This window comes from Haemaphysalis longicornis, unplaced genomic scaffold (genome assembly GCF_048455015.1).
Source record: "Haemaphysalis longicornis isolate Haplotype H1 unplaced genomic scaffold, Haemaphysalis longicornis Haplotype H1 scaffold_10, whole genome shotgun sequence".
NCBI classification, from domain to species: domain Eukaryota; kingdom Metazoa; phylum Arthropoda; class Arachnida; order Ixodida; family Ixodidae; genus Haemaphysalis; species Haemaphysalis longicornis.
The window spans coordinates 18,266,780-18,292,343 of NW_027526204.1; the positions used below are offsets into that span (position 1 = coordinate 18,266,780).

Consider the following 25,564-nt stretch of genomic DNA (forward strand, 5'->3'; position numbering starts at 1 on the left):
CTTCATCGCCTGTGCAGCGTCGGTGTGTAAACGCTCATAATCAATCAACTGAAATGCTCACGCTAATGCGATCACAATTATTTCAGTCACTGAAGAAGAGGTCTTGAAAATATATCACAATTTTCTTACTGTTCCTTTTAGATGTTTCTAATGCTTCCCTAGGCGTCTGTGCACCGCACGCTCGCTGCCGTTGTCTTGGTCCCGGTAGCCGCCGCAACGACCACTGCCGCAAAGCCTTCTCGTTCGTATAGTGGGTGGCCGGCGGCACCGACGCCAGCATCGAGCAACAGCTGCAAGCGGCGGTTACCACCATCGAGCAGCACCTTGAAGGCACCGGCCTAGTGTGCTCGCCCGCCAAATCCGAGCTGTTCGTCTTCACACCTCTACGAGCGGGACGGAAACGCGCTCCGCCTCGAGAGTGCGATCACATCAAGATTGTGACTGCATCGGGGCAGCGCATTCCCGAAGTTTCCAAAATCAGGGTCCTGGGTCTGCTGTTAAACAAGAGCGGCCGCAACGACGAGACCATCAACAAGCTTACCACCAAGGCAATGGAAGCCATCCGGCTCATACACCGAGTCTCGACGCGACGGGCTGGCATGCGTGAAGACAGCCTCGTGCGCCTCGTCCAGTCCTTTGTAATCAGCCACATCGCATACGTTGCGGCCTACCTCAACTGGCACGTCACCGACAGGACCAAGATCAACACGCTGATCCGACGGGCTTACAAGACGGCTCTGGGCTTAACGGAGACCACGAGTACGGCTCGGCTCCTGCAGCTCGGCGTCCATAACACCCTAGAGGAAATAGCCGAGGCGCAGCTCACCGCGCAAATGGAGCGCCTCTCTGCCACCAAGACGGGCCGCAGTATCCTGGCGTCCCTAGGTTACAACCCGCGAGCTCCCAGCCGGCAACCGTGCGAGATCAGCGAAGAGGCGCGGGCCCACATCCACGTGGACCCCATCCCGAAGAACGTGCACCCCGAGTACAACCAAGAACGACGGCAGGCGCGGGCCAAGGCCCTCACCAAGCAACACGCCCAAGACCCGCACGCCCGGTACGTAGACGCTTCGGAATACGAACGAGAAGGCTTTGCGGCAGTGGTCGTTGCGGCGGCTACCGGGACCAAGACAACGGCAGCGAGCGTGCGGTGCACAGACGCCACAGACGCCGAGGAGGTTGCCATCGCTCTGGCGATCTCCGAGGCCGAGTGTCGCACCGTGCTCAGCGACTCGAGGAACGCCGTGCGCAACTTTGCCAAGGGGCGAGTGTGCGCGCCGGCGGCCGCCATCATCGGCAAGCTCAAGCTCCAAGACCGCGGCAGCACCATCCGTATCAAGTGGTTCCCGGCTCACGCGGGCGAGTGTACATCCTCACCGAACCACAACGAGACGGCCCATTCGGCGGCGCGAGCGCTTACCCTCCGCTCCCCCGAGAGTGACCGTTCCGTGTGGTGGTTTGAAACCAAGGACCGAATGACCAGTTATAGCGAAGTTACCAAGTGTTATCGCCTAGCTCGACGGACAATGCCGCCTCCCCACCCGGCACTCAGTCGGGAGGAGGCCGTTATCTTAAGGCAGATACAGACCGGGTCACTCCCCGCCCCGGCAGTGCTACACGTGCTTCACCCAGAACTCTATCCGAGTGGTATGTGCAGTGTTTGTGCAGTGGGTTTGGCGGATCAATGGCACATCATGTGGGACTGCGCCAGGTTCCCGACTGAAGCTACCTCCAGGACATACCCACCCGAACTTCAAAGTGCAGTGCAGTCTACAGACAAGGACACTCAACTATGGGCCGTCCAGCAGGCCCGGGGTGCGCTCGAAAAGCACAAGCCTCACGACCCGCCGCAAACGGGCCGAACTGGGGTATTGCAGAGTAGGGCATAACCCCGGGTCGACGCTTGGCCAACGTCACGACGAGTTAAACCGTCGGTTGCCGGCATCAATAAAGTTATTCCTACCTACCTACCTACCTAGGCACTAAGGGTCTGAGTTTCTTGAAGGGAAACTTGTGAGCGGCCAAAATGTGAGTTTTATCGTTACTATAATGAGAAGAGAGACCATTTTATTTTCCTCAAGATCAAAAATATTCATGCCTCATGGTTACACAGACACATTTCCGGAAACTGAATTCGCATGAAGAATGATAACTTGTTAATTGGGCTCAATAATTGTCATCGCGAACAAAACAGTCGATTTTTTTGCTTTCCCTTCAAAGTAAATAAGAAAATGTGGGAGAACAACGTTCATCGTTGGGTTTGTTACTGGGCTATAAACCAAACCAACAAAACAGTAAAAACATATTTTTTTTCTTTTCTTGAAATATTGCAGCAATTATAAAGTAGGAACACGATCCATTAACGTACCCTGCATGAAAGGTTTCGTACCATTGCTTACCTTGCGTACCATTGCGTACCCTGCGCAATTTTTTCATCCCCTCCTGAGAATGTTGTTTTTGTTGGTGTTTTTTTGATACTGCAGGCAAAAACACAGCGCTAAGAAACGGCATGGAAGACGAGAAAAAGACAAACACGGGAGCTGACTAACAACTGCATAAATTTTATTGCGCCGTTTCTTGGCGCTCTTTTTTGCCTTCAGTATGAAGCAACTAGCCCGCCTTCACACTGTATATTATTGATGTTTGCTTGATTGGTTTTTCTCGTAGAGCTTCCTTGAATTTTTACGTGCATAGGCTGCCACTGACGAGTGCGGCGAACATACGTGTTTTCGTTGTGTTTAATACACTTTTATAGCCACCATCAAGCCCATACTTTCTGCTGTTATTTTCCCGTGTCACTGCATTATAGTAATTTTATACTGTATTTTAATGACGTTCCTGCGTCACTGTATTTTAATGATTTTCTACAAACCCAATTGCTGTAACAAACAATAGTAGTGTCAGATCTTCGCACGACTTTTGTAAATGCTGTTGAAGCGGCCACTGTGGGTGTCTGCGGCTCCATCAAGCTGACAACTCGTCGGCTTTTTCTGCGGACCTCCTGCATTCTGTATTTTCACATGATGCGAAATGAATGAATGAATGAATGAAGTAAAAAAGACTGCAGCAGAGAATAATAGTTTCATAAAATGGCTTAAATTACTTCCGCACATATGAAGGCGCAGCTACTAAAGCGTTGGCGAGGCCCATAGACCATGAAATAAGATGTGGGCAAAATTATGAAACACTACTTTCTCACGGTGGCAAAGTAATCCTTGTGTAGTGCTTGGTACGAGGTGGTCGACGGCTAGTAATATTTCAACAAGACCGAAGTAGCAAAGATTGGGCTTGTAAGTGTACAATTGTGCGAATCGTTTTATTCTGTATCATGAAAGCTTTTTTATTTCGTGGAAGAGTTGGCATAGTTCGCGCACGAATAATACAGACATTTAGAAAGTGGGTTACATAGGGAATAACGTAACTAGTTAGCGATTTCGGACACAACGGACTTTCGCCGGCAATAAATTGACCAAAGTAAATATTAACAGTGACATGACTCAAAACCTCCTTCACCATCACAAACGTATCAAACAGGTGCCTTCCCTTACGCAGCAGTCGGCAAAGCACTAATCACGTTATGCAGGATATGCGCGCGAGAAAATGTAGAGAGAACAAAACCATCGCCTGAATAAACTTAAAGTTTTGCCTCATAAAGTAATGCCAATGTGGCACATAAACCACCGCCAAGGCAACAGCCAATACAAAACACTGTGTCGAGGGCCGAAGTTAAAGCACCAGCGGCCTGGCAACCTCCCACGGAAATTCCTTGCGACCAAAATGTCCATAGGCGCTAGTCTCTTCGTAGATTGGCTTCTTGAGGTCTAAGTCCCTGCGGAAAAAGAAATACATGTATTAAAAAATGCGCTGTACTCACAAAAGCGTTTAAGCTGAATACAAATTCATGTATTCAAGGCGTTTGACTTGCAATGCTAAACACTCAAAGCTGCGAAAAATACCCTGTGGAAACAAGATAAAATGGTGGTCCATTTTAGTCCACGTTAACCTGCTTGCTTTCTTTTTTTAGGGAGGAAAAAAGGCAGAATGTTCTGATAGTAATTTAGTGGTCCCTCGGAATAACAGCAAAAAAAAAACTTTCTGGCCCTGAAACCCAGGCGAATGATTAGACTCTGATTACTCAGCAGAAGTATTCTCAGTGATGTATTCTAGCGAAATTGCAAAATATAAATTACTCCTGCAAAATGGGGTAGTAGGCAGTTGAAGGGAGAAAGGTACTTTTCTCGCTTTGCTTGCGTATTCCCTAAACCTTCAGCATTAGCTTCCACAAGGCCTGGTGTTTGGGCTTTGAAAACACATTGTTTCACTTCGAACCATTCTCAAAGCACATTCTCGAGCAAGGCATCACGTTGTAACGCAGCAGTGAAAGCCGTTTTCACAAAGCTGTATGAAATTTATTTACTCAAAGTACTTCCAGAAAAAGGTCGCACAAGTGCACCTTCGCCTCGCGTGTTCCTCGCCAATAATGGCCTCGGGAAATAAGATGTTGGAGTGAATTTCAAGCTAAATCTTGATGATGGTAATTCGGACACAGCCTACTAGATAAAGACACGTGGCAGCTTGCTGCGTATTAAATTAAAACAAAACTGCATTGACGGCAATACCACTACACAAATTTATTCCAGCGAGCGCCTGGCGCTGAGTAAACTGGGTCAACGTATCATGCATACACACGTGGGTTGATCATCCGACTGTGCGCTAAAAGTTAGCGACGACATCACGTGAACTTGGCACAAAAGGGGGCACATGTACACTTCCCGTAAAATAAAACGCATGCGTTTTCAGTAAAACACGTAGTCGTACGCAAAAGGCAATAAAGTAAGTGCACAGGATGACTCCAAGCGCGCTTTACAAAAGAATGGTGAAGTGGTTCGGCAGATCCTAGGCGCCCTTTCAAAATACAGACAACCGAAAAGTCAATTGCAATGCAATAGAAAAAACACTCCTGGTGGCGTTCAAAACATTGCCATTATAGGCATTTGCGTCAAATGAAGAGTAAATAGACTGCCCCCCCCCATCCTGCCCTCCCCCCCCCCCCCCCCCTGTCGAAACAACAACGATGGGGTAACACGCAGCTTTCTCAAATCGAGTCCAACACCAAACGAACCAAAACAGAAGCTATTGGTCCACAGTATGTCCCATGACTGTGTGATTTCGAAGCGAACACCTTTTTTCTTATCGGGATGGTTTGCTGCACTGCGATTGTCCTCTCTAGTGATTTACTGACACCGGCATTCCATGGCTTTTCCTAGCGTTCAACCATCGTCGTAGTTAGACGACGATGTCTCGAACGCAACGATAGTTAGACGACGGTGTCTATGAACGTCTACACACCCCTCTCTAAATGGGAACTGTTCGACCGTGCCAGAATGGCACAACTGGATAGACGTCAGCTTCATAACCCGAGCAACCTCCGTTCAATTCCAGCCATGGGAATCGTGCTAATTTTGATTCACTTCACACAATGCTCATCATGGTCAGAGAAGGTTGACTTTCCTGTATTGCGTTTTGGTTGGTTACAGACAACTGTGAGAGGTAAAAAGCCTCGCTTTAAAAAGTATTCCTCCCATAGGCCATCCGCCAGATTGAAATGTAACGATATCTCGATATGGAATGTCGGAACTGCTGAATTACCCGCTCCCCCGAACTGCACATCGGGGCATATTCACGCTCGAGTATACGAAACTCCAATTCGACATAAAGGGAAATCTTATTCTAAAATGAAATCTTATTCTAAAGCGACGCCACGTTAGGGAGCACTAGATGATTCGGCTTCTGCAGCTCTTGTGGAAGGCCAAATGATCGCAACCTACTCGTCCTGCTGCTTCGGCTCTAATGGGACCGAAAGGGTGGCTTGTTCTTACATGTCACTTAAACAAACAATTGCTAAGGCAGGCCCAACGTTCGCAGCTACTGCAGCGAAAGATTTCTTATGATGGTTAATTTCATGAAGGTTACTATTCAAACTAGCGTGGTGTTTTTACAAGAATGAATAAATCACTGGCAAGTGCTAAGCGAGCAAGCAGTGCACATGCGTTAAGACCCCGTTTACTAAAAGTATGTCACTGGCGTACGGAGCCAGATGTAAACGTGGATGGCATGGTCGGCTACGTTCTTCGTATGCACCGATCGTTCCCTACTAATAGGACAGCCCTTCGTTACAGTGTACTAGAAGAGAGAGGTGCATCGTTCCGAGCCGATTGGGGGTTCCCTTTTGCGATGAACATTTCGGCTGAGGAACTCCTGTTGTAAGCAGCGCCCCTGGCGTCCGCTGCTTACCAGTTTATTTCAGAAGTTTTATTTGCTAATTTTTCCTTATTTATTGCTCCAAATGGTCTTATTTCTTTATTTCATGATGCACGGTTTTGTAAAACCCGTGAAATAATTGTTTAGTTTCATTTAAAAACTTATATGTGGCGCTGGCTGCAGCAGGACTTCTCTTGGAAACGCCGGCCCTCCATACAATTTTTTCATCGTCAAAGGAACCCGCTCTCTCCATTGGTTTTTCCTCCGCACGGCAGACCTGTACCTACTGATACACTGTACCCTCGCTAGGACAACAGCGGGAGAGGACAGGAAATATGCACCGTGACCAGCGTACGCAACACCGCGGTAGGACCTGAGGTGGCCCCGCCATCACCACGCACGCGTCCCAACTACCCGGGGCCACGCGTACCACTGCAGTCGCAGGTTCACGCTCATCGCCGCCACACATGAACTGCGACATGACACAGCACACTGTATACTCCTAGTTTTCACTCAGCGGTAGAAGCTCCACTGAAACTACGTCATTATTATCTGCTTAAAGGCATCACTCCGAAAATTGACTAGCAATAACAAGGAGCGCCTCAACGCTGGATCATCGATAACCCTACCTACGCTACAAGTCGTTTTTGTACGCTACAAGTCGGCAAGCGAAAAACCCAGGTGATAAAATTTTCGTGGAACCATAGGCAGCACAAATTCTGAGATAAAGCGAAGTCCCACGCAGCGCTTTTGGAAGGAATAGGTAGACTGTCCACAGACGCGGACACGCGCAGCCAAACTTTCGTTATGAGAGCCCTGCTTAACAAAATTACTTGCAGTAATTGTTGCACCGGGCAGCTACAGAGCATTACGCTGATTCACTATAGAGCTACGAAGAGACGAATACTCAGGGTGTTGCACTCACCTGATAATGATTCCCGGGCGTAGATCGAAGTTTTTGTTCACAATCTCGAGCAGCTCCTTCTGAGAGTATTTTGACGTGCCATATGGCAGCACAGTGATTGAGAGCGGCTCAGCAATGCCGATGGCGTACGACACCTGGGTGAGAAATGGATGCATTGGCTTAATGCCGTCTGTTGACTACTGATGGAACAGGCATATCACATGCGATTCATCTAAGAAACGTTATTTTACGCAACTGGGTTGGCCGAGGTATCAAACAAGGTCATTTTTCCGAAGCATTACCCCCATTACGCCCACAGCCTGAACGTGCCTTTGGTATGTAATACATGCAAACGTTACTGCATGGAAAGCGTTTTAAATGCTTGGTGTCCCCACTTCACGCAAACCTAGACCCCATGCTCAGAAAGTAAACTTGGGTTATGCCACACGGAAGCTTTTCATGGGTGTCCAAAAAAGGCAAGACTTAGGAAAAAGTCGCAGCGCGTTTCAGAAACCTTCCTTAAGGTGTACTTATCAAAGGCGCCGTTCTAAGAGTATGTCAGGCTCCTGCAAATAAGGCTAGCATGCTACGCGCCATTCTGCGTAGTGTGGTGCGTGGGGCTTCACTCTTGCCCCACAAGGGCGCCCGATGGCGGCACCTTCGAAACACTCGGATAAGCAACCTTCTGGGGTGTCCGAGAGAGAGGGAGAGAGACAGAGAACTGTTTAATCTGGGCTGGAGAGGTCGGCTCTGCTAGCGGCAGTGCTTGCTGCGCCAGATGGGGATGATTTAAATGCAGTGAAGTGAATGTGAGAGACTGGGAAGGATGCAATGAGCGAGAAAACAAAAAATGACGCGCAATGAAATGCAAGAAATAAAGCTGTAAATAAAGTTGAGTAAAAGAGTTGAGCGAGTGGTGCCGAAGAGGCAAAAAGCGCCTAACAACAAAAAAGAAAACAAATTGGCCGCGTATCTGCTCCTTTCGTTGCAAATGTCGTCAAAAGACGATAGTCTTTGTAGACATTTGCCAAGGAAATGCCCCCCTTTGCTTTCCCGCTAACCTCTCATGCTGTTTCTGTACCGTCGCGCTCATTCCAAGGTAAACACACTAAAGGTTTGCGCAAGGCGATTTGAATTTACCGCGTTCCACTGCTACAGGCCGGGTTCCTCGATGCCAGCGCTGCAGTACGGCGGAGACGCCCGTGAATGGAGGCGGCCGACTACAAGGTTGATAGAACCGCGTGGCCGGGGTCTACGTGCGTTCCAAGTAGAACGTGGAACCTAGCTAGTGGAACGTTTCGTTGCTGTTGCCGCGTGATTTTTCATTGCCGCCAGGAGGCGGCGGTTTTCTGCAGTAGATGTAGAATAGGTTACCGGTAAAAAAATCCCCCCACCTCCCCGAAGGCGATCGTGCGGAAATGCGAATGCATTGGGTGCACCGATGAGTGCGGTGCGAGTAATTAATATTAATGGCGTACTTAATGAAGAATCGCTATCAAGGCGCCAGGCGCGCGCTCCACTGCATTATATAGATTCCGAGCGCAGCGAGCGGAGAGAGGGTACGCGGAGAGGAGAGAGAGCCCGCCGAGCTCTGCGATGCGAGCGCCCTCACACGCCCGAGCGCGCTCCTCCTCTCCACTCACTCGCCGCTACTCCGCCCGAGCTTCGCGATGCGAGCGCCCTCACACGCCCGAGCGCGCTCCTCCTCTCCCCTTGCCCTCCGCTACTCCCGCCCGAGCTACCACCTGCTCCGGTTGCTAGGCGCGCCACAGCTGTTGCTAGGGGCGAGGAGGAGCGCGGAGAGATAACACCTGCGGGCGCACGCCGACGGAGCACGACAACCCCCGACTAAGAAATGCATTCGCATTTAAAAGCGCAAAGGCTCATGGGTACGTCGTCTGGTACCGCCACTTCCGGCGCCTGGCCTCATGTGCGCCACCGGCTTTCACGCGCCCGTGTGCGCGTTGTTTATTTGTCACAGAGTGCCTACCTTTCAGAGAAGGCCGTAGCAGGAATAATAGTTGTTATTCATTGAATGCGCGATGCATGAGCGTTTCCTTTTTTAGGTGGAAACAGATAAACAGCACCGACAACACGCACACACGCGCGTGAAAGCCGGCGGCGTATGGGAGGCCAGGAGAGCTCTCGAACCGGAAGTGGCGGGCCTCCGCGAGAGCAGACAATGTACCCATGAGGCTTTGCGCTTTTTACCGGTCACCTATATCATTTACTATGAAAAAACTAATCATCCATGATTTTTTTTTACTAAAGGAACACTGTAAATATCCCTTGTGTACTAATTTGCTGTCTGATATTTGCGTAATGTCTTGTTCTTGTTCAACAAAGTTGAAAAGTATGAATATATAAAACGGGCTTAGGCGTTTACATTTGGCTATCAGTATACAAGACTATTGCGCAATATCAATTTTATTTCGGCGTGGTGGCTGAATCGAGTCACAGACGGACAGAGACAGACAGACAGGCATACAGACATACATACATACCAAAATTTCTGGGTTTAATAGCCCAAGAAAGACTATCGTCTTTAAAAACGTACATGACGGCGCAAAGACACTGTAGAGAACGATACTAGCGCAAAACTTAAGAAGTACAGCGAAAGTTCCCCAGCGCCTCATCACCGCAGCCGGCTGTTTCTCTGCGAGATGCGAAGCGCGTCTTACTGCGACTACTTTGACCATGACGGGAGTAGTTTCAGTGATTTTTCTGGCCTAATGAATTACTTCAGCGCCGAAAAAACCAACCACCTGAGAAAATGAGGCGATGCCATGCATTAAGCCCTATCTTCTTTCAAAACGCGCGCCCGCTTTGGCATCCGGGCCGTCGCTTTAGCGGAGTCATATACTGTGGCCGTTATTAGGTAACTTCAACCCGAGTATAAAGCCGCAGGCCCGTGTTGGTCCGAGGGATCCGGTTTCGGGTACTGCGCGGCACAATACCTAGCAGTAGATCCACTAGATCAGGTCTCATAACATCGGCACTCTTTTCTGTCATTGTCGGATGCCGCCGACAGCAGCCATTGGTATAACCGCGTCATGTGACATTTGTTTACCCCGGAAGGCCCGTCGGCGCTAACATTTTGGTACCCTTATGTTGTCGCTTGCACGTGTTCTTCGATAAATCGTGATTTTCGGGGCGCACTGCGGCTGTATGAGATTTTGAGAGTTGTTTAAGCCCGGACAGAGTAGCGATGTCGTGCTGCTCTGACCTGGGCTCTTTCAGTCGGCCGGGAGGTGCAAAACGCCTGCCTCTCTCGCCACTGGGAAAGAACGACAGTGGCCTATCGTTACCTACAGCCACTAGAAAAGCGTTGCTTATTTAGTGGTTGTAGCTTAGTTAGGGGCTCTAGTATAACCTACAGTGACTGAATAAGCTATGATAGCGTAACCGAGCCTGACCCTGTCGCACTGGCGCGCTGTCTCGAAATCCTTGAAAAGTAAACACAGCGGCCATGGTTGCCAGGCAGTTCCACCCGTCAAGGTCGGCCGCAGTTGGGCGCATAAAGCTGGCAACCTTGGCGATATAGGCACCAAAATGGCTGTCAGAGTGCATCAGTGTAGTTTTTCTTAAGCGTAGCTTATTTAGTGGCTCTACCTAGCAGGTGAGTGAGCGCTGGAGCTGCTCATCCGGGGGATTTACGGGAGCCAAACTGGTTTGCCGAGCCGGAGACGCTTTCGCAAACCTCACAAACTCTAACATTACCAGATTTTCGGATTCATAAGCTCCCTCTTCAAAAAGCACGCGTCAATTACGGCAAACAAACAGTTCTGTTTTCCTGCATTACATTATGGTACAAAAATGCCGGTTGAAATTAAATTATCTGGTTCTTTTCACTGTAGATTAAAAAGCTTTTTGTTTAAAAGCTCTTCTGATCACGGCACTTAACGCATCAGTGTACTCTATTCATTATATAATCATTGCACGCCGCCTGAACAACTCACACAATCTACCCTGGTACCATGTTTTTTTTCGTTCTGTGCCGTGTTTTCTCTTTTTATTGTATAATTTCTACTACACTACTGCAATGGAATGCTGCTATGCCTCTGTGAATTCTTGTACCTTTTAACGCTGTCACATGAGGTCCCCCATACAGTGTTTCACTTGGGGCGCTCTTTCTTTATCAATCAATTATTGTATTTCAATTTAGCAACTATATAACTATATGTTTCAATAAACTTTCTACCTTCAGACCTTGGGAAAGCGACGGGAAACTGCACCCGCACTTGCCTTCCTCGTTCCATGCACGGAAGCAGAGCGCAGGCGCTGGTTCGGACGGTGTGCGGTTGTGTGCATGGCCGCGTCAGGAACCTCAGCATGTGCGTGCTTGTTTATCCCGGCTGAAAGCGCTTCATTCTTTACATATTTAGCCATTTTTTCGCGAGGTACGCAGGAAATCTGCAATCCCCGCTAAGCTATCGTCGTCGTCCGTGATGTTCTCGGGAAAAGGCGGGGTTACCCCTTCTTGAGGTTATAACCGGCAGGTTGGGTTCGAACGAAAGTGTGACCACCCCATAGCCATTTTACCGTTGATTCGGTGCCGAAAGATCTCTTAATTACTGGGAAGTCGCCAATCGAACACTGATCAAAATTGACCCAAGAGCAGCGACTGCAACCGCTGTTTGCGTAACGATAAACCGGTAGCCAGAGATGCAGCGGTGGTGTATAGCGGTATAGAAGCGACCGAATACAAAGCTACCGCGTACCGAGTGGTTTGGTCAGTTTCTATCAAATAAGTTGTACTTTTTCGAACTCCTACGTCCTTCGCGGGTCCGGACCACTGAGCAGAACGTTCCTTCATTGGAACCGTGAACATATTCGCGCTTTGTTGGAGAAAAACATTCTGTCCTTTCCAGGCCCCGGAGAAGGTTTCCATGGAACCAGCCGCTCGTGCATAGCTCGCACGCTCCCTCGAAAAGTGGTACGGCAGCCTCATGATGATGATGATGATCATGATGATGATTCGTGGACCAAGTATGGACGAGTAGCGCCGTCCAGCGCCAGCCAGGAGAGGCGTTGAGCACGCCAGACGTTCTAGCCACTTCCATTGCAAATTGCGTGGTATGGCCACTGTCTCTATGTTTTTTTCTATTTTCTAGGTTATTGTTTTAAAAGGCTACGCGTAAGAGGGGTATATTTGTGTTCTCGGAAAGCTAACCTATTGATCTAAAACAACTTGTATTTTGGCTTCAGTGTCCCTTTAAGTAGCGCTCACATTTCGGGCCGATAAGGTAGCGCAGAGGGTCTACTTTCTACATAAGTCTTGTTTTTGAAAAGCTTTAAGACGCCCAAAAGTCTCGAAAGACAAACTTCGCATTTAAGTTGCTTTTGTAAATACGGGGTCAAACCTCACACTCGGAAAAATTCTGTTGGGAATTATACAGAAAAGCTGTACGCTATAGAAAAGTTTTTTTAGGTAACCCAGTGAAGACATACGTTGGTATTTCTCACTGAAGTAATACACCACACGACACGCACAGACTCTCTCTCTCTGTCTTCCTCTCTCTCTGCCTTTCAATGTCTTTTGTAATGCACTTTGAAGATGGCATAACGTGGTATATGTCCGCTCAGTGTGATCATTACTATGACCGACACCGAATCGAACATTTGCTCCCTGGACAACTTGCTAAAGCAAAAATAGGCGATCTCACCTGCACGAGGCACCTATTGCAAACGCCAGCTTTTACGAGTGACTTTGCCACCCAGCGGGCGGCGTAGGCCGCTGACCGATCGACTTTTGTGGGATCTTTGCCAGAGAAGGCCCCTCCGCCGTGGGCCCCCCAACCACCGTAAGTGTCCACTATGATTTTCCGGCCGGTCAATCCAGCATCGCCCTGTAAAGAACGGCAGTGCCTGTAGCTTCCGCTGCGATTCATTCTGAACCACCGCTCCTGAAGCCAGTTTTGTGAACATTCTAAACGGGAGTTTCGGCATCGTACACCTCCAAGAAATTAAAAAAAAAAACGATTAATCCCATAAAGTGTCGAATGAAAGGTTTCGTAATAAATAAAAAATTGGAGGTCGCTTCATAAGTAAGTGACCTACTATTTCGCGTTGACGTACTTCAGCTGGCTTCTTCTGTCGTTTTTTTTTTTCAATTAAGATCTCATTGTTTATCAAAGTGTTTATTTTATTTTTTTGTAGAATTAAGCCTCATGTTTAGCCAATTTCAATACAGAAGACTTCAATGGGCAATGCGTCAACCGTTATCTGTGAGTTAGTTCAAACACCCGTGAAGCGAAGCATCAAGGTTAGGACATACACTGTTCACGTGTGAATCTTGAAACCAGTTTCACTTAGGGTGTCTGCGAGTGCTAGGGGTAGAACGTGGAAAGATCCGCTTGGATATGCACGCTTGCAGACGCCTCGCTCCGAGACCTCTCACCTGCAGCGCCACGCAACGACCGTCTTGAGGGTCGTCTACCGAAGCGTTTTCTTGATTGCGCGGCATTCTTTCCTTTTATGACAACGATTGGGACGGTTCACACTCTGTCCTGGGTCCCTTTACTTGTTATAATTTGTGGGTCGTTACGCTACCAACTGCGCTCGATTAAGTGCAGAGCACTTTAGGCCTGCCATCTTTGCTCGTTCGACGTCCCGCTACAGCACGAACACGGCGTCACGCACTCAAACAGAGGCCTCGAAAGATCCCCGCTTGTCCCTCGATTCAGCCTTCCGGCCAAGAGTTAACAGCATATTAGAAACAAGCGGTTTATATAGTCACAACCGTTCGAAGCTTATGAATCACTAAGGAATACATCGTACAAGAGAACGTTAACACAGAGACAAAGGTAAAGAGGAGACGAAACACACGCTAGAAATTCAACTCAGGTTATGCTGCAGAAACAGACAACGTCTATACGCACATGAAACGTGGAAAGGGTGAAACTACGGCGAAAACAGACAATATAGTATTGCACATGTCACACTTGCTCATATCACAAAGCCACATCATAGTGCCGGCCGATATCACACGGCGTATATTAAACCTGCACGTGTCTGCGGATATCACCCTTCGCCCTGCACAACCTGCTCCTCGTTTACAAAAAAACACATTTCCTCGGAGGACGGCGCAAGGACGGTGAACTGACGCATCTTTCCCCTTCTGTGCCTATCATGAAGGCCTCGAAAATTTCTCGTTCTGTTTGCGAGGAAGACTTGTACACGATGCGCGTCTGCAAGAAATCGGGAGTGCTACCCTTGCACCTGCGGCAATGATCAGCCAGGGGGCCAGCCGCCATCTTTACTTTTGTATCTGTGTTAATGTTCGCTAGTACGATGAATTCCTTAGTAACCAACTCGCCCAATTAGCGCCTTAGTTGTCCTGATCCGCTGACACTTGTCATACTTGTCCCCATTATTTGGCGCAAAGAAATCTGCAGGTATATTTGAGGCAAAAGCTATGTACTTAACCGGCAGCCCCCGCGTTCGTTTTGTTAGGAACGCTTGTTGGGTTCGCTTCTACGATAGTAAGCGAAAAAAAGTAGCTGTGGGTTAGCTCGGGTATACGTTGCGTGATCTAAGGTTCAGCAGGTTATTCTTCGGGTCGTATTATGAGTCACTCCCCCACCCCATCTGCTCCCTCCACTCGGCTGAGGAGAGGATTCCGGCAATGGTTATGCATGGGGAAATCGATTTCAAGGCTCTCCGCCACTGCAGGCTCGAGTGGAGGAAAGACGCAGAATACCAGGGTTAGATTTCCTGGTTGTCTATCATTAGCTGATTATCATGCTTACTGCTGCTGAAACCATTTCCAATCCAATCCAATCCAATCCAATACAATCATATTTAATTCAATCCAATCCAATCCAGTCGCGGCGGCGGCGGCTCTGGCGCGCCAGCTGTGCGCCGTGAGACTTCACTGCTCCTCGCGCATGCGCAACACGGCTCTCCAGGAGCCACGCGAAACTGCTCAACCTCTGCCAGTGTAGCTCACGCTACAAAAGTGGCCGCGGAAGACAAGAAATGACGCGTTCAAAACTGCGAACTAAGGTTCGGGAACGTGCGACATGAAAGCAAGTACAAAAAGAACAGGGCTCCCGCTCGTGCTGTTGGACCTGCGCTAATTTTTTTATTATCCGTCACTAAACTAATTGACCAGCAATCGATTATACTACACGGAGAAGTTGGAGAGCCCTGTCAGATTCATGTAGAAGCCTGACGGTGAATTGCGTATGGACAGTGATGAGGAGTTGCACTCATGGCGTGTTTAGTGTTGTTCCTTCCCCGATTACGAAAATAGTGAAGGGTAGCGGTAAAAAGTAAAACATACAGTAAATAAAATGCTTGCTTGGTAACACTGCGCTCAACACTCAAGGAAATTGTTTACCGGTTTTTGAGCGAACTACACTCCCTGGGTATGTATACGGATAAACGTGTTGTTTAAAGAAATCATTTTATACTAACGCTTCAAAAGTATTTTTCTGCTAAAATGACATACCCAATAAAGGAGTGTAAAAATAAATCAGAGCAAAATGAGCCGACCGGAATAGAAATGTTTAGGTGCAAAAAGAGGTCTGCTCCTCCTCCCCCCCCCCTTCTCCGTATACATATACTATACAGACAGCAATGCAAGCCAATATTTCAGTCTTCCCAGCTCATTGCTATAGAGAATTGGCAGCGTGAGCTTAGTGAAAGCCGCAATTTTTTCGCCAGCTCTTTTATATGCTTACCCGCCGCGGTGGCCCAGTGACTAAGGCGTTGCACTGCTGAGCACAAGGACGCGGGTTCGATTCCAGGCCGCGGCGGCCACTTTTCTGATCTAGGCGAAGAGCAAAAACGCCCGTGTGTACGAGATTTGGGCGCACGTTAAAGATCCCCAGGTGGTCAAAATTAATCCAGAGCCCTCCTCAACGGCACGCCTCATCGCCTTCGTTACGTCGGTGCGTTAAACACTACAATCAATCAATCAAATCAATCTTTCATATGCTTACCATTGGGCCGGCTTGTATAAATTTTCCGCAGGGATTGATGTGGTAAACTGTGCGTCGGTCCAAAAACTTTGACGGAATAACGTCGTATATGACACGCTGCATCACCTCCTTTCGAAGTTCATCTAGCGAAATGTCTTCCGAATGCTGTGTAGATACTACCACTGTGTGCACACGAATCGGCACAGCTTTGCCATGATCGAAATAGTACTCGCAAGTGACCTGCAAAAGAAGAACAGTCGTTTTCACTCTGCTAACGTGGGTTGGTACCTTGGCTAATTAATGAGCGTGAATAGTTATGTGGCCTAATCAACCCCATCCCATTCCAGCAGAGAAATGGGCATGGAAATGAACTTTTACAAAACTTCGAGAACAAAAGAAATGGAGTAACAATTTTTAGCTACGGACAGCGACTTGCGCTAAATATTTGACCAAAATATGGTTTAAAACTTAAGAAGTATAATTGAGGCACCAGAGTAAAGATGCAATGACTCTTACTTTTTATTTTTTGCTTTTAGCCTATATCATTAATGAGCATCATTCATCTTGTGAGAGCCCGCGTAAATGAAGCTTTCCTGGGGTCTCCAGGTAAGCTGTAACACAACACGAATGAAGGACGGAGGGAAAACCCTGCTGATCAATGAGCTGCCATCTATTGAATCGATTAAAATAATCAGCGCAACCAAAATCTCACATACGTTGGGCAGCGGGCCGTCTTTATTTGCTAATATTTTCCTGTAAGCGGCAGAAACAGTAATAATTTTGCCGAACTTTGTTTCTCATCCACTCTAATTTGTTAGTTCGTTCCTTCCATCCCCTGTATGTTTAACTTTGCTAGAACCAAGGTTACTCCCGACTTGCGATGTTTCAGCCGAAAAGCGCCCTAGAGTGCCACAATTGACTGCCAGAGTGGGTGTGCTGTTTCTGTTGATTAAATCATTCGTAGTACCGCACCGCATTCGCAATGAAGCCTCGGTGCTAATAGATGTTGTTTACCCACACCCGAAAACAACGGAGGTCTTCGCGATTTCTAAAACGCAGGTTCATGAGTAATTACTTGCAAATGTCGAACAGGCCACACGGCGAACCTGGGCACAGGACCCCATGACACCTGCCGGAAACGCAACTCGTTATGGCGCGTACAGCAAAATGCGTGTTTCCGGGAATTTGGCGTTTATCAATAGTTCGTAGTACGGTTGGGGGCAAGCGGAAGGGCGACTCATTCCCACAACAGGAAGAATGCCAACAGCATCACAGCGACAGCTATCATAGATAGCATCTTCCAGAATGCTTGTCGTTATCTCCATACACAGAAGGATAACACAATGAGCTGCCACACTGGCATCCCTCTGTTTGAAAATGACAAAAGTCGAATACTGACAGCGTGTTGGGAGCCGTATTCGCGATATGCATAGTGTGATAGTGTCAGCGTGCAGTTATCACAAACAACACCCAGAAATTTGTGTTTGTGGTCTTACGCTCCCACTTTCAGCGCACAATACGCCGAAACTGAGAGCGGAAAACGCTGATTTAGAGAAGCCGAACTGGTTTAGATAATTTCATATCTATTACCCCTGTGTTAGTTTTAAACTAATTTCTACCGCCCGAAAATGAATTATGTTTTGTCTGCACGAAAAAAAAAAGAAAATCCAGGGATGTTTCTTTAGAGAAATGATTCACGGCATAAATTCTGAACAGAGGAATTAGCAGTATTTATGAACATGCGAACAGGCTCAAGCACTATTCCTCCATTTACTCGCCCGTATTGCGAGGAAAGTATTACAAGTCATGGGAGGGATAGCCACTCCGTTCCATAGGAGACGATAACGGCATATAATTTCACTCCGGTTGGCATCATCCGCCATCGTCTTATTAGAAGTGAGCTGGTCACTTGGCAGCATTGTAATGAAGAGTGATTCATTCCCGATTTAGGAAACCCGGAACACGATTACGTCGAGAAAGACGCGTCAGGACGCGCATCTGCAAGTGCGGATTTTCTTTGACCAATGCGACCGTCATATCCCAAAAAACATGCTAAAAAATGGACTGAATGCCCAGCTGCTTTTTAACTTTACTCACAAAGAAATTCCATGAACCTTTTATTCCTTCGTCATGCTCAACTCTTTGAAAACAATCAAAATTTTGCAGCATTTATGCTCTGAGAATTGTTATCTATGCGGCCTTTCAAGAACACAATTTCCGTGACGCGCGGTGCATATACGCGTCGATCGCAATTGAAATGTATCCTTCCGTTTGACATTATAGTTTTGTACGTTTCGAATGTTGAAATGTTGAAAGAATACCTTCTGGAGGATGTGTGCCTTCATCGCGATTTTTCAATGGAGACAAGTAACTCCACACGTTATTCCGATCGGAAACAAAACCTGTCGTTGAAGGCTTACGTTTTTCTGACACGTTTAACAAAAATAAAACCTGAATAATTTGTTATTAGCTGAAACAAAAAACTTTTTTTTAATACGGCACTCTTGTTTTTTGTCGGTGGTGCGCTAACAGCTAATACAAAATAAGGAAATTCCTGTGAGCATTTGTGTACTTTGTCACCCGCGTCCCAGACTAGTGATTGCGGAGATCACTTGAGTTTTGAGAAAACAGAGCTTTGGGGTGCCGTCTTTTCAAGTAGGGTTCTTAAAATATTACACCAACACGATACGGCTCTGTTATGGCCGAGTTTTCGGTGAAATGTTTTTATTTTTTTTGCCTGATTTTCCGCACCCCAAGGTCCCGCGTGCAAGCACCTATCCTGCACACGCAAAACAAATACCGAGAAAGGAAAAAACGGTATATCACTCAACCTCATAAACATTCCTACGAATGCTTTCTAAATTGTTATAGAAGCTGGTCAAAAAATTCTATAAATGTTTTCTAAAGTTTGTGTTAGAAATTTATGTAGGCTATATATACTTTTAAATGGGCGGCAGGGTTGTAATTGGCGGTCTACTGCAATAAGTGCCCAGGACGAACTACGTTCATCCTATGAACAGTGTACAAATTTTCCTCAGAAAAATTTTAACAAGTTTTTTCACGGAGTGCGTGCATTTGAAGGGTTGTTGGCAGTGTGTATTTGTCTCTTTTTTGCGATATCTTACAAACCCAAGCGACTTACTTGCGTTTTGGAGTCAGGTCCGGCCCACGGGAAAGTGCCATCCCGGCGGAGTTCCGCCAGCCGCTGGTTCAACTTGTGCGCGAGCACAACAGTCAAAGGCATGCATTCCTCAGTTTCGTCCGTTGCGTAGCCAAACATGAGACCCTGGAATGAGAGAGAAACATCATCTTTAGTTCAATAGCAAGAATTACAGATATATAATTCGCAACTCTTGCAGACTGAAATACCATACACCTTGTTCTACGGTAATAAAGGGATGATGCGTGGCACAATCGTTCAATGATGAGACACGAAGGAGCCTTCCCTGCACGCTGACCAAGCCAGCCTTGTGGTCAAACCAAATTTCGCAAGACAACGTTATCAACTCTTCGCTAGACATAAAGGCCGTCTCAGTTGGGAGGGAACGCTTCCCGCCTAATAACAACGATTCTGAGGATTTACAAGCTTGCCTTTTAAACTGAATCTACAGGCTACGCCAAACTGTTTTCCGGAGCTGGAGAAGAAATTTTCTTTTCACCTGATCTCCAGCACCGATGTCCTCTTCTTCTCTCTCCTTGTGCACGCCAGCCGCAATGTCAGGGCTCTGCTGCTCGATCGCAACCAGAACGTTGCACGTCTTGTAGTCGAAGCCTGGTAATGAACATCGCAAATGCAATAACAAATCAATTGCTTGCAAAAACGGAAGGCGTTCGAAAGATGCTAAACAAGGGATCAACTTCACTCTTTATTCCGAAGTAGCTTGGCTGTCACGCCACATTTTTTTAACACTCAAAAATAGCGAGAAATCACTTTTAAGGCTGCGCTTGGCATCCGACCCATTCACTCGCGGGAAGCGCATAGGGAAGGAATGGTTAGCATAGTTTTGACAACATATGCAGGTACTATACGAATAGTACGAGTTTACTTCCACGAGATTCATCAGGCTTCGAAGCATTCCCAAACAAAGTGAAATAAGACGCTTGGGACAGCAAAACAAAGTGAAACTAGGGAAGGACCATAGCCAGTCATGCCACTGAACGGAATGCTGCAGTCAACAGCAGCAGCAAAATGGGCCGCGTGGTACAGAGGCGAAGAATTGAGGAGGTGAAGGGAAGCGTAGGGGGAAGAAGATGTGGGGACAGCAAAACAAGGGAAAGGGGATAAGACGCACGCATGTAGCGGTCCAGATGGGGAAGGGTAATTGAAAATACAGTGAGGAAAAAAAGGAGAGGAAAAGAAGAAGCCCTAGAGGGAAGGGAAGAAGGAAAAGTCACGCAAGGAAGGGAAGGCGGTGAGGATGAGGGATCGTAGTGAGGAAGAAGATTGTGGGCAGGGAATGGTGGACAGAGCGGTTGCGGATAGGGCAAGGGTCGAACCGCGGGGGTGTGTGTTAGTTATGGCATTCGAGGGAACGAGAACAAAAATGGCGAAGGATAAGATGGACAGACGCTTGCGCGAAGGGGGATAAGGATCGAGGGGAGGTGAACGACATGTAACAGGAGAAGACAGGAGAGGGAGTTACGTGGCAGAGCAAACCGAACCCTGCTTGCCTTCGGCGTCGTTTGCGGGGAAGCCAGCAGATACACAGGCAGTTTTCAAAGTTAACGCTTTGGAGAGAGAGAGAGAGAGAGAGAAAGAGAGAGAGAGAGAGAGAGAATAACTTTTATTAAGAACATAAATCAGGAGTTCATGTGGAAGTGGTTTCCTATTGACGAGAATCTGTCTGCCGTCATGACCGACGCTGCCCTCTCGACGAGAATGAGCTGGTCCGGGAGGAAGGGGCTAGACAACAGTGTCTCCCACTACTCTTGTGGTGGGGGGAAGCAGAATAATAAAATTGGGTAACCCGGGGTAACTTCACATGCCCCGATAATGTACGTGAGTGTCCCTAGCTGATGGCAGAATTTGCATCCCCTTGAATTGGATGCCTGGGGGTATTACGTAAAGTCGTGTGGGATGAGGGTATGTATTTGATTGAGGGAGTCGGACAATCGTTCCCTGGCGCTTTGTGAGGTTTGCATATGGGAGTGGGAATGTTCTACTACTAAGCCTATAGTGCTAAGTAACCTTGAAATGTGGTGACTGAGGTAAGCTGTCCGATAGGGAAAAGGCATGCGTCGCCGTCAGCGTTCTCGGGCGTCTGTTACGGCTCCAAAACTCACTCAGTTTGCGACGTGTTCTATTAAAAGAGCTAGTGAGAAATATGAGCACCAGCCCGCTGCACCTTTCTGCGTTCTTGCTGTTCATTGCCAAGCGGCATGGATGTTGCAGCTGCTGCTCCCTTCCTTTATGACAAGTGCACCATAGTGGAAGCAAGGCACCGGAAAACCGCAGAAAAGCCAACGAACACAAGCCACAGCTGTAAACTCAGAAGGACTGAGCGGCATTCAGTTATGTAGTAAGGGATTACCATTCAAGCATCATAAAAAGTGCCTGGATAATCACGGACACTGCCTTTTGCTCAAAAACCCGCCGACCGGACGCAGTTGAACGAACCCGTGTGGTTTAATGCAGTAAACTTAGCTGTGGGCGTGCCTGGAACTGACAGCCTGGGACAGTGCATATTTATTTTCGAATTCGTTTTCTTGTTTCACCACGCCTGATTTCGACTTTCGTCCCATTCCCGTTTCTCTAGCGCTATCGGTGTTTTCGAAACCGTCCAGGCGTATACCTTAAAGGACCCTGCAACTCTTTTTCCAACTTTTTAAAATCTTCAATTACCCCAGAACATGGTCAAACAGCCCATCGAATGCTTAGAATAGGGGGCGACCAAGTACTTGATCCAAAAATTACTGCTCTATGCCTACCAGATAACCGAGAAACTTGCTGAAGATTATTTCCTTTCCCGGTCTTCAGCTCTTCGGCCGCTTGAATCACGTCATCACAGCAATGTAGCTGCTATTGGCCGGGTTCTATTCAGTTGCAGCAATAAACCAGCTCGAGAACCAATTTAAAAATGGCCGCGTATCGGCTCACTCAGCTGCAAATGTGGCCGAAAGACAAGAGTCTTGCGGTGCCCCTGCCTTGTAAATACCTGTGTTCTCTTTCCCGTCATCCTCTCACGCCATTCCCTCCACTCTCGCTCGTTTGACGATAAACACCGTGCATGTTATCTCAAGTCAATTCAATTTTGCTGCGTTCCTCTGCTCACGCGTCATCTATTGAAATTTTTTGTCACTGTTGGAATTGTAATACCACCCCGAGAGGGCGGTGCGAGCGCTTTCGAAAATTTTGTGTTACAATATTCGTTTCAAGGCGTTTTTTTTTAATTTGCTGTAGCGAAAATAAAGCAGACACACACTTTTAATTAAAATAACACTGCAAGCATCACTTATGTATTGGTGTTTGCCTCGAACATGCCTAATCTCTGTTTCCTTCAACAATATTGATGAGTATGAATACTGCTACCAGATTCAGCAGTTGGGAAATGTTTTTTCTATATAAAAATCTCGTTCATGTATTATTCTAACGTTTTGTCCGGATGGCTGAATCGAGAGGCAGGTAGACGGACCGAAATGTTCACGCTAAAATAAGCAAAAAAAAAAGCGAAAAAACTATCGCCTTTAAAAAGTCACAATAGCAAAGCAGAAATGGAAAGCGGATGAGCTGGGACGAGAGAAAATAACGCAGTGTCGTTAAGTGCTGGAGATATATGAAGCTTCAACAATACTTCCAGACGCGAAGGATACGGTAACAGCACTTATCGGATGGGTTGCAGAACCCCCCTTAAATAAAGAACGGTGCTTTGGAAAATATAAACAATCACAGACAGCCTAGACTGAAACGACGGAATACAGGAAGACAAAACGGCCACGGTGCCACGGCCCAGTCATGAGAATAGAGAGAAAGAGAGAGAGAGGGAATCAACTTTTACTGAGCCCTTAAAAAAGGTGTGGGCGCGTGGGCGCCAGATGGGTTAGTTCCATGAGAAGTGAAAGCCGCGACGATTTGTACGATTATATCGTCGCGTACATAGATGAGGCAAACGTGGTTGGTTGGTCTTGATCACGTGCCTTGGCCATGGATAGCAAAGGTTTCTACTGAGCTTTACAAGTCGCGTTGAAGCTTACCTTTGGAGCTGCAGTCATAGCCGACCTTCTGGACAGTGTCTCTGACAACCTGTTGGTAGTCCACGACGGCACGTGATGTGATTTCTCCGAACACCATTACCATGCCAGTTTTTGCTGCCGTTTCTGAAATAGGGTGAGGCGTAGCCTTAGTGAGGCGGTATGCTCTCTCATGAGCTATGTGGGGCTCGTTTCGTATATCCGTCATCGTTTCATAATGATGCAAAGCATACAGAAAGCTACTACCATGGGTACACAAGAGCACGTATGGGGAACAAAGCATAAAAATGCATACCGCATGCAACTTTGGCATTAGGGTCTTGCTTCAAATGGGCGTCAAGTATGGCATCACTGATTTTGTCGCACATTTTATCTGAAATGGAAGCGAGTTGACGTATACAAATCTACAAGAAATCATGGTGGCACTGACTCTCATCAATTCATCGTTATTTGCTATGCTAGCAGACATCGTACGCTTCCGTATGTGCAAGAATCACGAGCCATCGCTTGTAACATGCGCCACAAAAGCCCATCTACAGAGACCTCTCAAATATCATTTTGTGAATTTTTTTTCTATTAGTATTCCCAAAATTTCTCCGAGCTTTTCTTCGTATTGGCTTTGCGCACCCTTCAGTAGCCGTCCTCACGCTACCTGCTCCTCATCAGCCCGTCTTGTTCAGTGTTAAAGTTTTCATACTTTATTTAACCCAAAGCACCTTGCACGGAGGTTTCTCACCTGAGCTCATTGTCTAAGCATTGGTGATCAATGAATGGCGTGAATTGAGAAACAAAAGCCTGCCGGCTCTAATGCGGGTGATTTCGGTCGACCAGCCAAGCTTTCTGTGGCCTTCGAGCTCCGCCTAGACACTATTACAACGACTACGTGTGAGAGTTACTTGATCCAGCTATGTTTTGCAAAGATTTCACGGGCGCCCCTTTCGCAGTGGACGGAAATAGTACAGTCATGCACAAAGGAAATGCGAGGACAAAAATATGAACAACACGCAAAATTGAAAAATTGTTTGTGAAGGTGTAATAATGGCGCGCTATCAATATAACTGGAAAGCCACAAGTTTTTCTAACTAAAGCAACGCGCTATTTGTGGGTTCTGACTGATATTTTCATGTTCGAGTTTCATTTGTCCAGTAACCTTTTCTAGCACCGTTAAACAAGTGATAGACACAGAACGTAACCATACGGTGACGCATCGGTGAACTGCCGCGTACCCTCACTTCGAGCATTACCTAGCCTGTTTCCTACTGCAAGTTTTCGCAAAAAAAGGGGTGGCTGAAAACATCAGTTTCAGGTTACACGGAGCTGCACGTAGACATATCCCCTGGCTTACAGCTGCAGCAAGCATCATTTTATCTTCGGGGAGTTTCTGTGTTTTCTCATTTCTCTTCGTTAGATTCTCTTTTTATTTGTTGATAAAGAGCACTTTTTAGCCGCAACAGAAAGGCTTCGCGTTTAGCATCCTTGTATTTTTACTGTCTTCTAGTGAAACTGCATGGCAGCAAACTTGAGTAGTTGAATTGTCGTCTCATCAGATTACTTTCTTCGCGTAAAAAAGATGGCGAAGTGCTTTCACAATCACAGCATCTCGCAAGTAGAAGAAAATCTCACCTGGGTGGCCCTCGCCTACGGATTCAGAACTGAAAAGAAACGTTTCAAGCGAGTTATCAAGTTCTTCGTTGTCGTGCACGTTGTGGTCAGCGGAGCCATTCTCGACCACCCCATTGTCTACGTTGCCGTTCCGTGTCATCGTTCCACCTAGAACTGGCCCTCTGCTCGATGACAGCGCTGCGAAGTGGAACGTTTGTGCCGTAGATGGAGAACGCTCGCGTTCGCTCGCGCACAATGAGGTTCGGGGTCGGGCAGCGCCGCTACGCTTTTAGGGAGAGGTGGCCATCTTGCACAGCTGCCGGATGGGGGCTTCCTGTGCACGTTCGTTCGGAAAACGACCTGACGTCAAGCGGGGCTGTTTTGTTTGACACGTCAGAGGAGTACACGAGCGAAGTCTGTCCTTTAGCGTGACTTGTTTTACCGAGAACGACAGCGCTTTGATGGGACGCAATTACTGAATGCGCCTGTTGGTCGCTTTGAAATTTGATCTTAGCCTCTCGCCGTCGCGCAATGGAGTTCATTTTCAATGCCTGAAATCGAACGAGCACCAAAATAGAGCGAGAATCGAGGCGATATAAGAGCCTTATGAATGATTCATTAGTAACCGAGTGTCTTGTATACGTCAAGGCCGTGTGAAACAATAACGCCTTTCACAAAAATA

The 25,564-nt window shown here is 47.3% G+C and overlaps 1 protein-coding gene across 1 annotated transcript; it reads right to left on the bottom strand.

The window, feature by feature from the left end:
* Window positions 1-2,609: 2,609 nt before the first annotated feature.
* On the bottom strand, window positions 2,610-25,197 carry LOC144158254 (S-adenosylmethionine synthase-like). The gene is made up of 9 exons (XM_077688998.1): window positions 24,904-25,197; window positions 23,576-23,653; window positions 23,284-23,406; window positions 19,752-19,864; window positions 19,235-19,378; window positions 16,114-16,332; window positions 12,832-13,014; window positions 7,187-7,320; window positions 2,610-3,829 (listed from the first exon to the last, which is right to left on the bottom strand). Exons 1-9 carry the CDS (start codon window positions 25,040-25,042, stop codon window positions 3,727-3,729), a joined length of 1,236 nt encoding a protein of 411 aa, XP_077545124.1. The 5' UTR covers window positions 25,043-25,197; the 3' UTR covers window positions 2,610-3,726.
* Between the last annotated feature and the right edge of the window lie 367 nt (window positions 25,198-25,564).

What these genes read in the sequence shown, in the direction of transcription:
- LOC144158254 (XM_077688998.1), bottom strand. Translation starts at nt 25,042, where the DNA reads ATGACACGGAACGGCAACGTAGACAATGGGGTGGTCGAGAATGGCTCC. An exon ending in CTATGACTGCAGCTCCAAAG is followed by an intron (nt 19,865 to 23,283) that starts GTAAGCTTCAAC and finishes GTTCATTACCAG; the next exon opens with GCTTCGACTACAAGACGTGC. An exon ending in CGCCCGGGAATCATTATCAG is followed by an intron (nt 3,830 to 7,186) that starts GTGAGTGCAACA and finishes CTTTTTCCGCAG; the next exon opens with GGACTTAGACCTCAAGAAGC.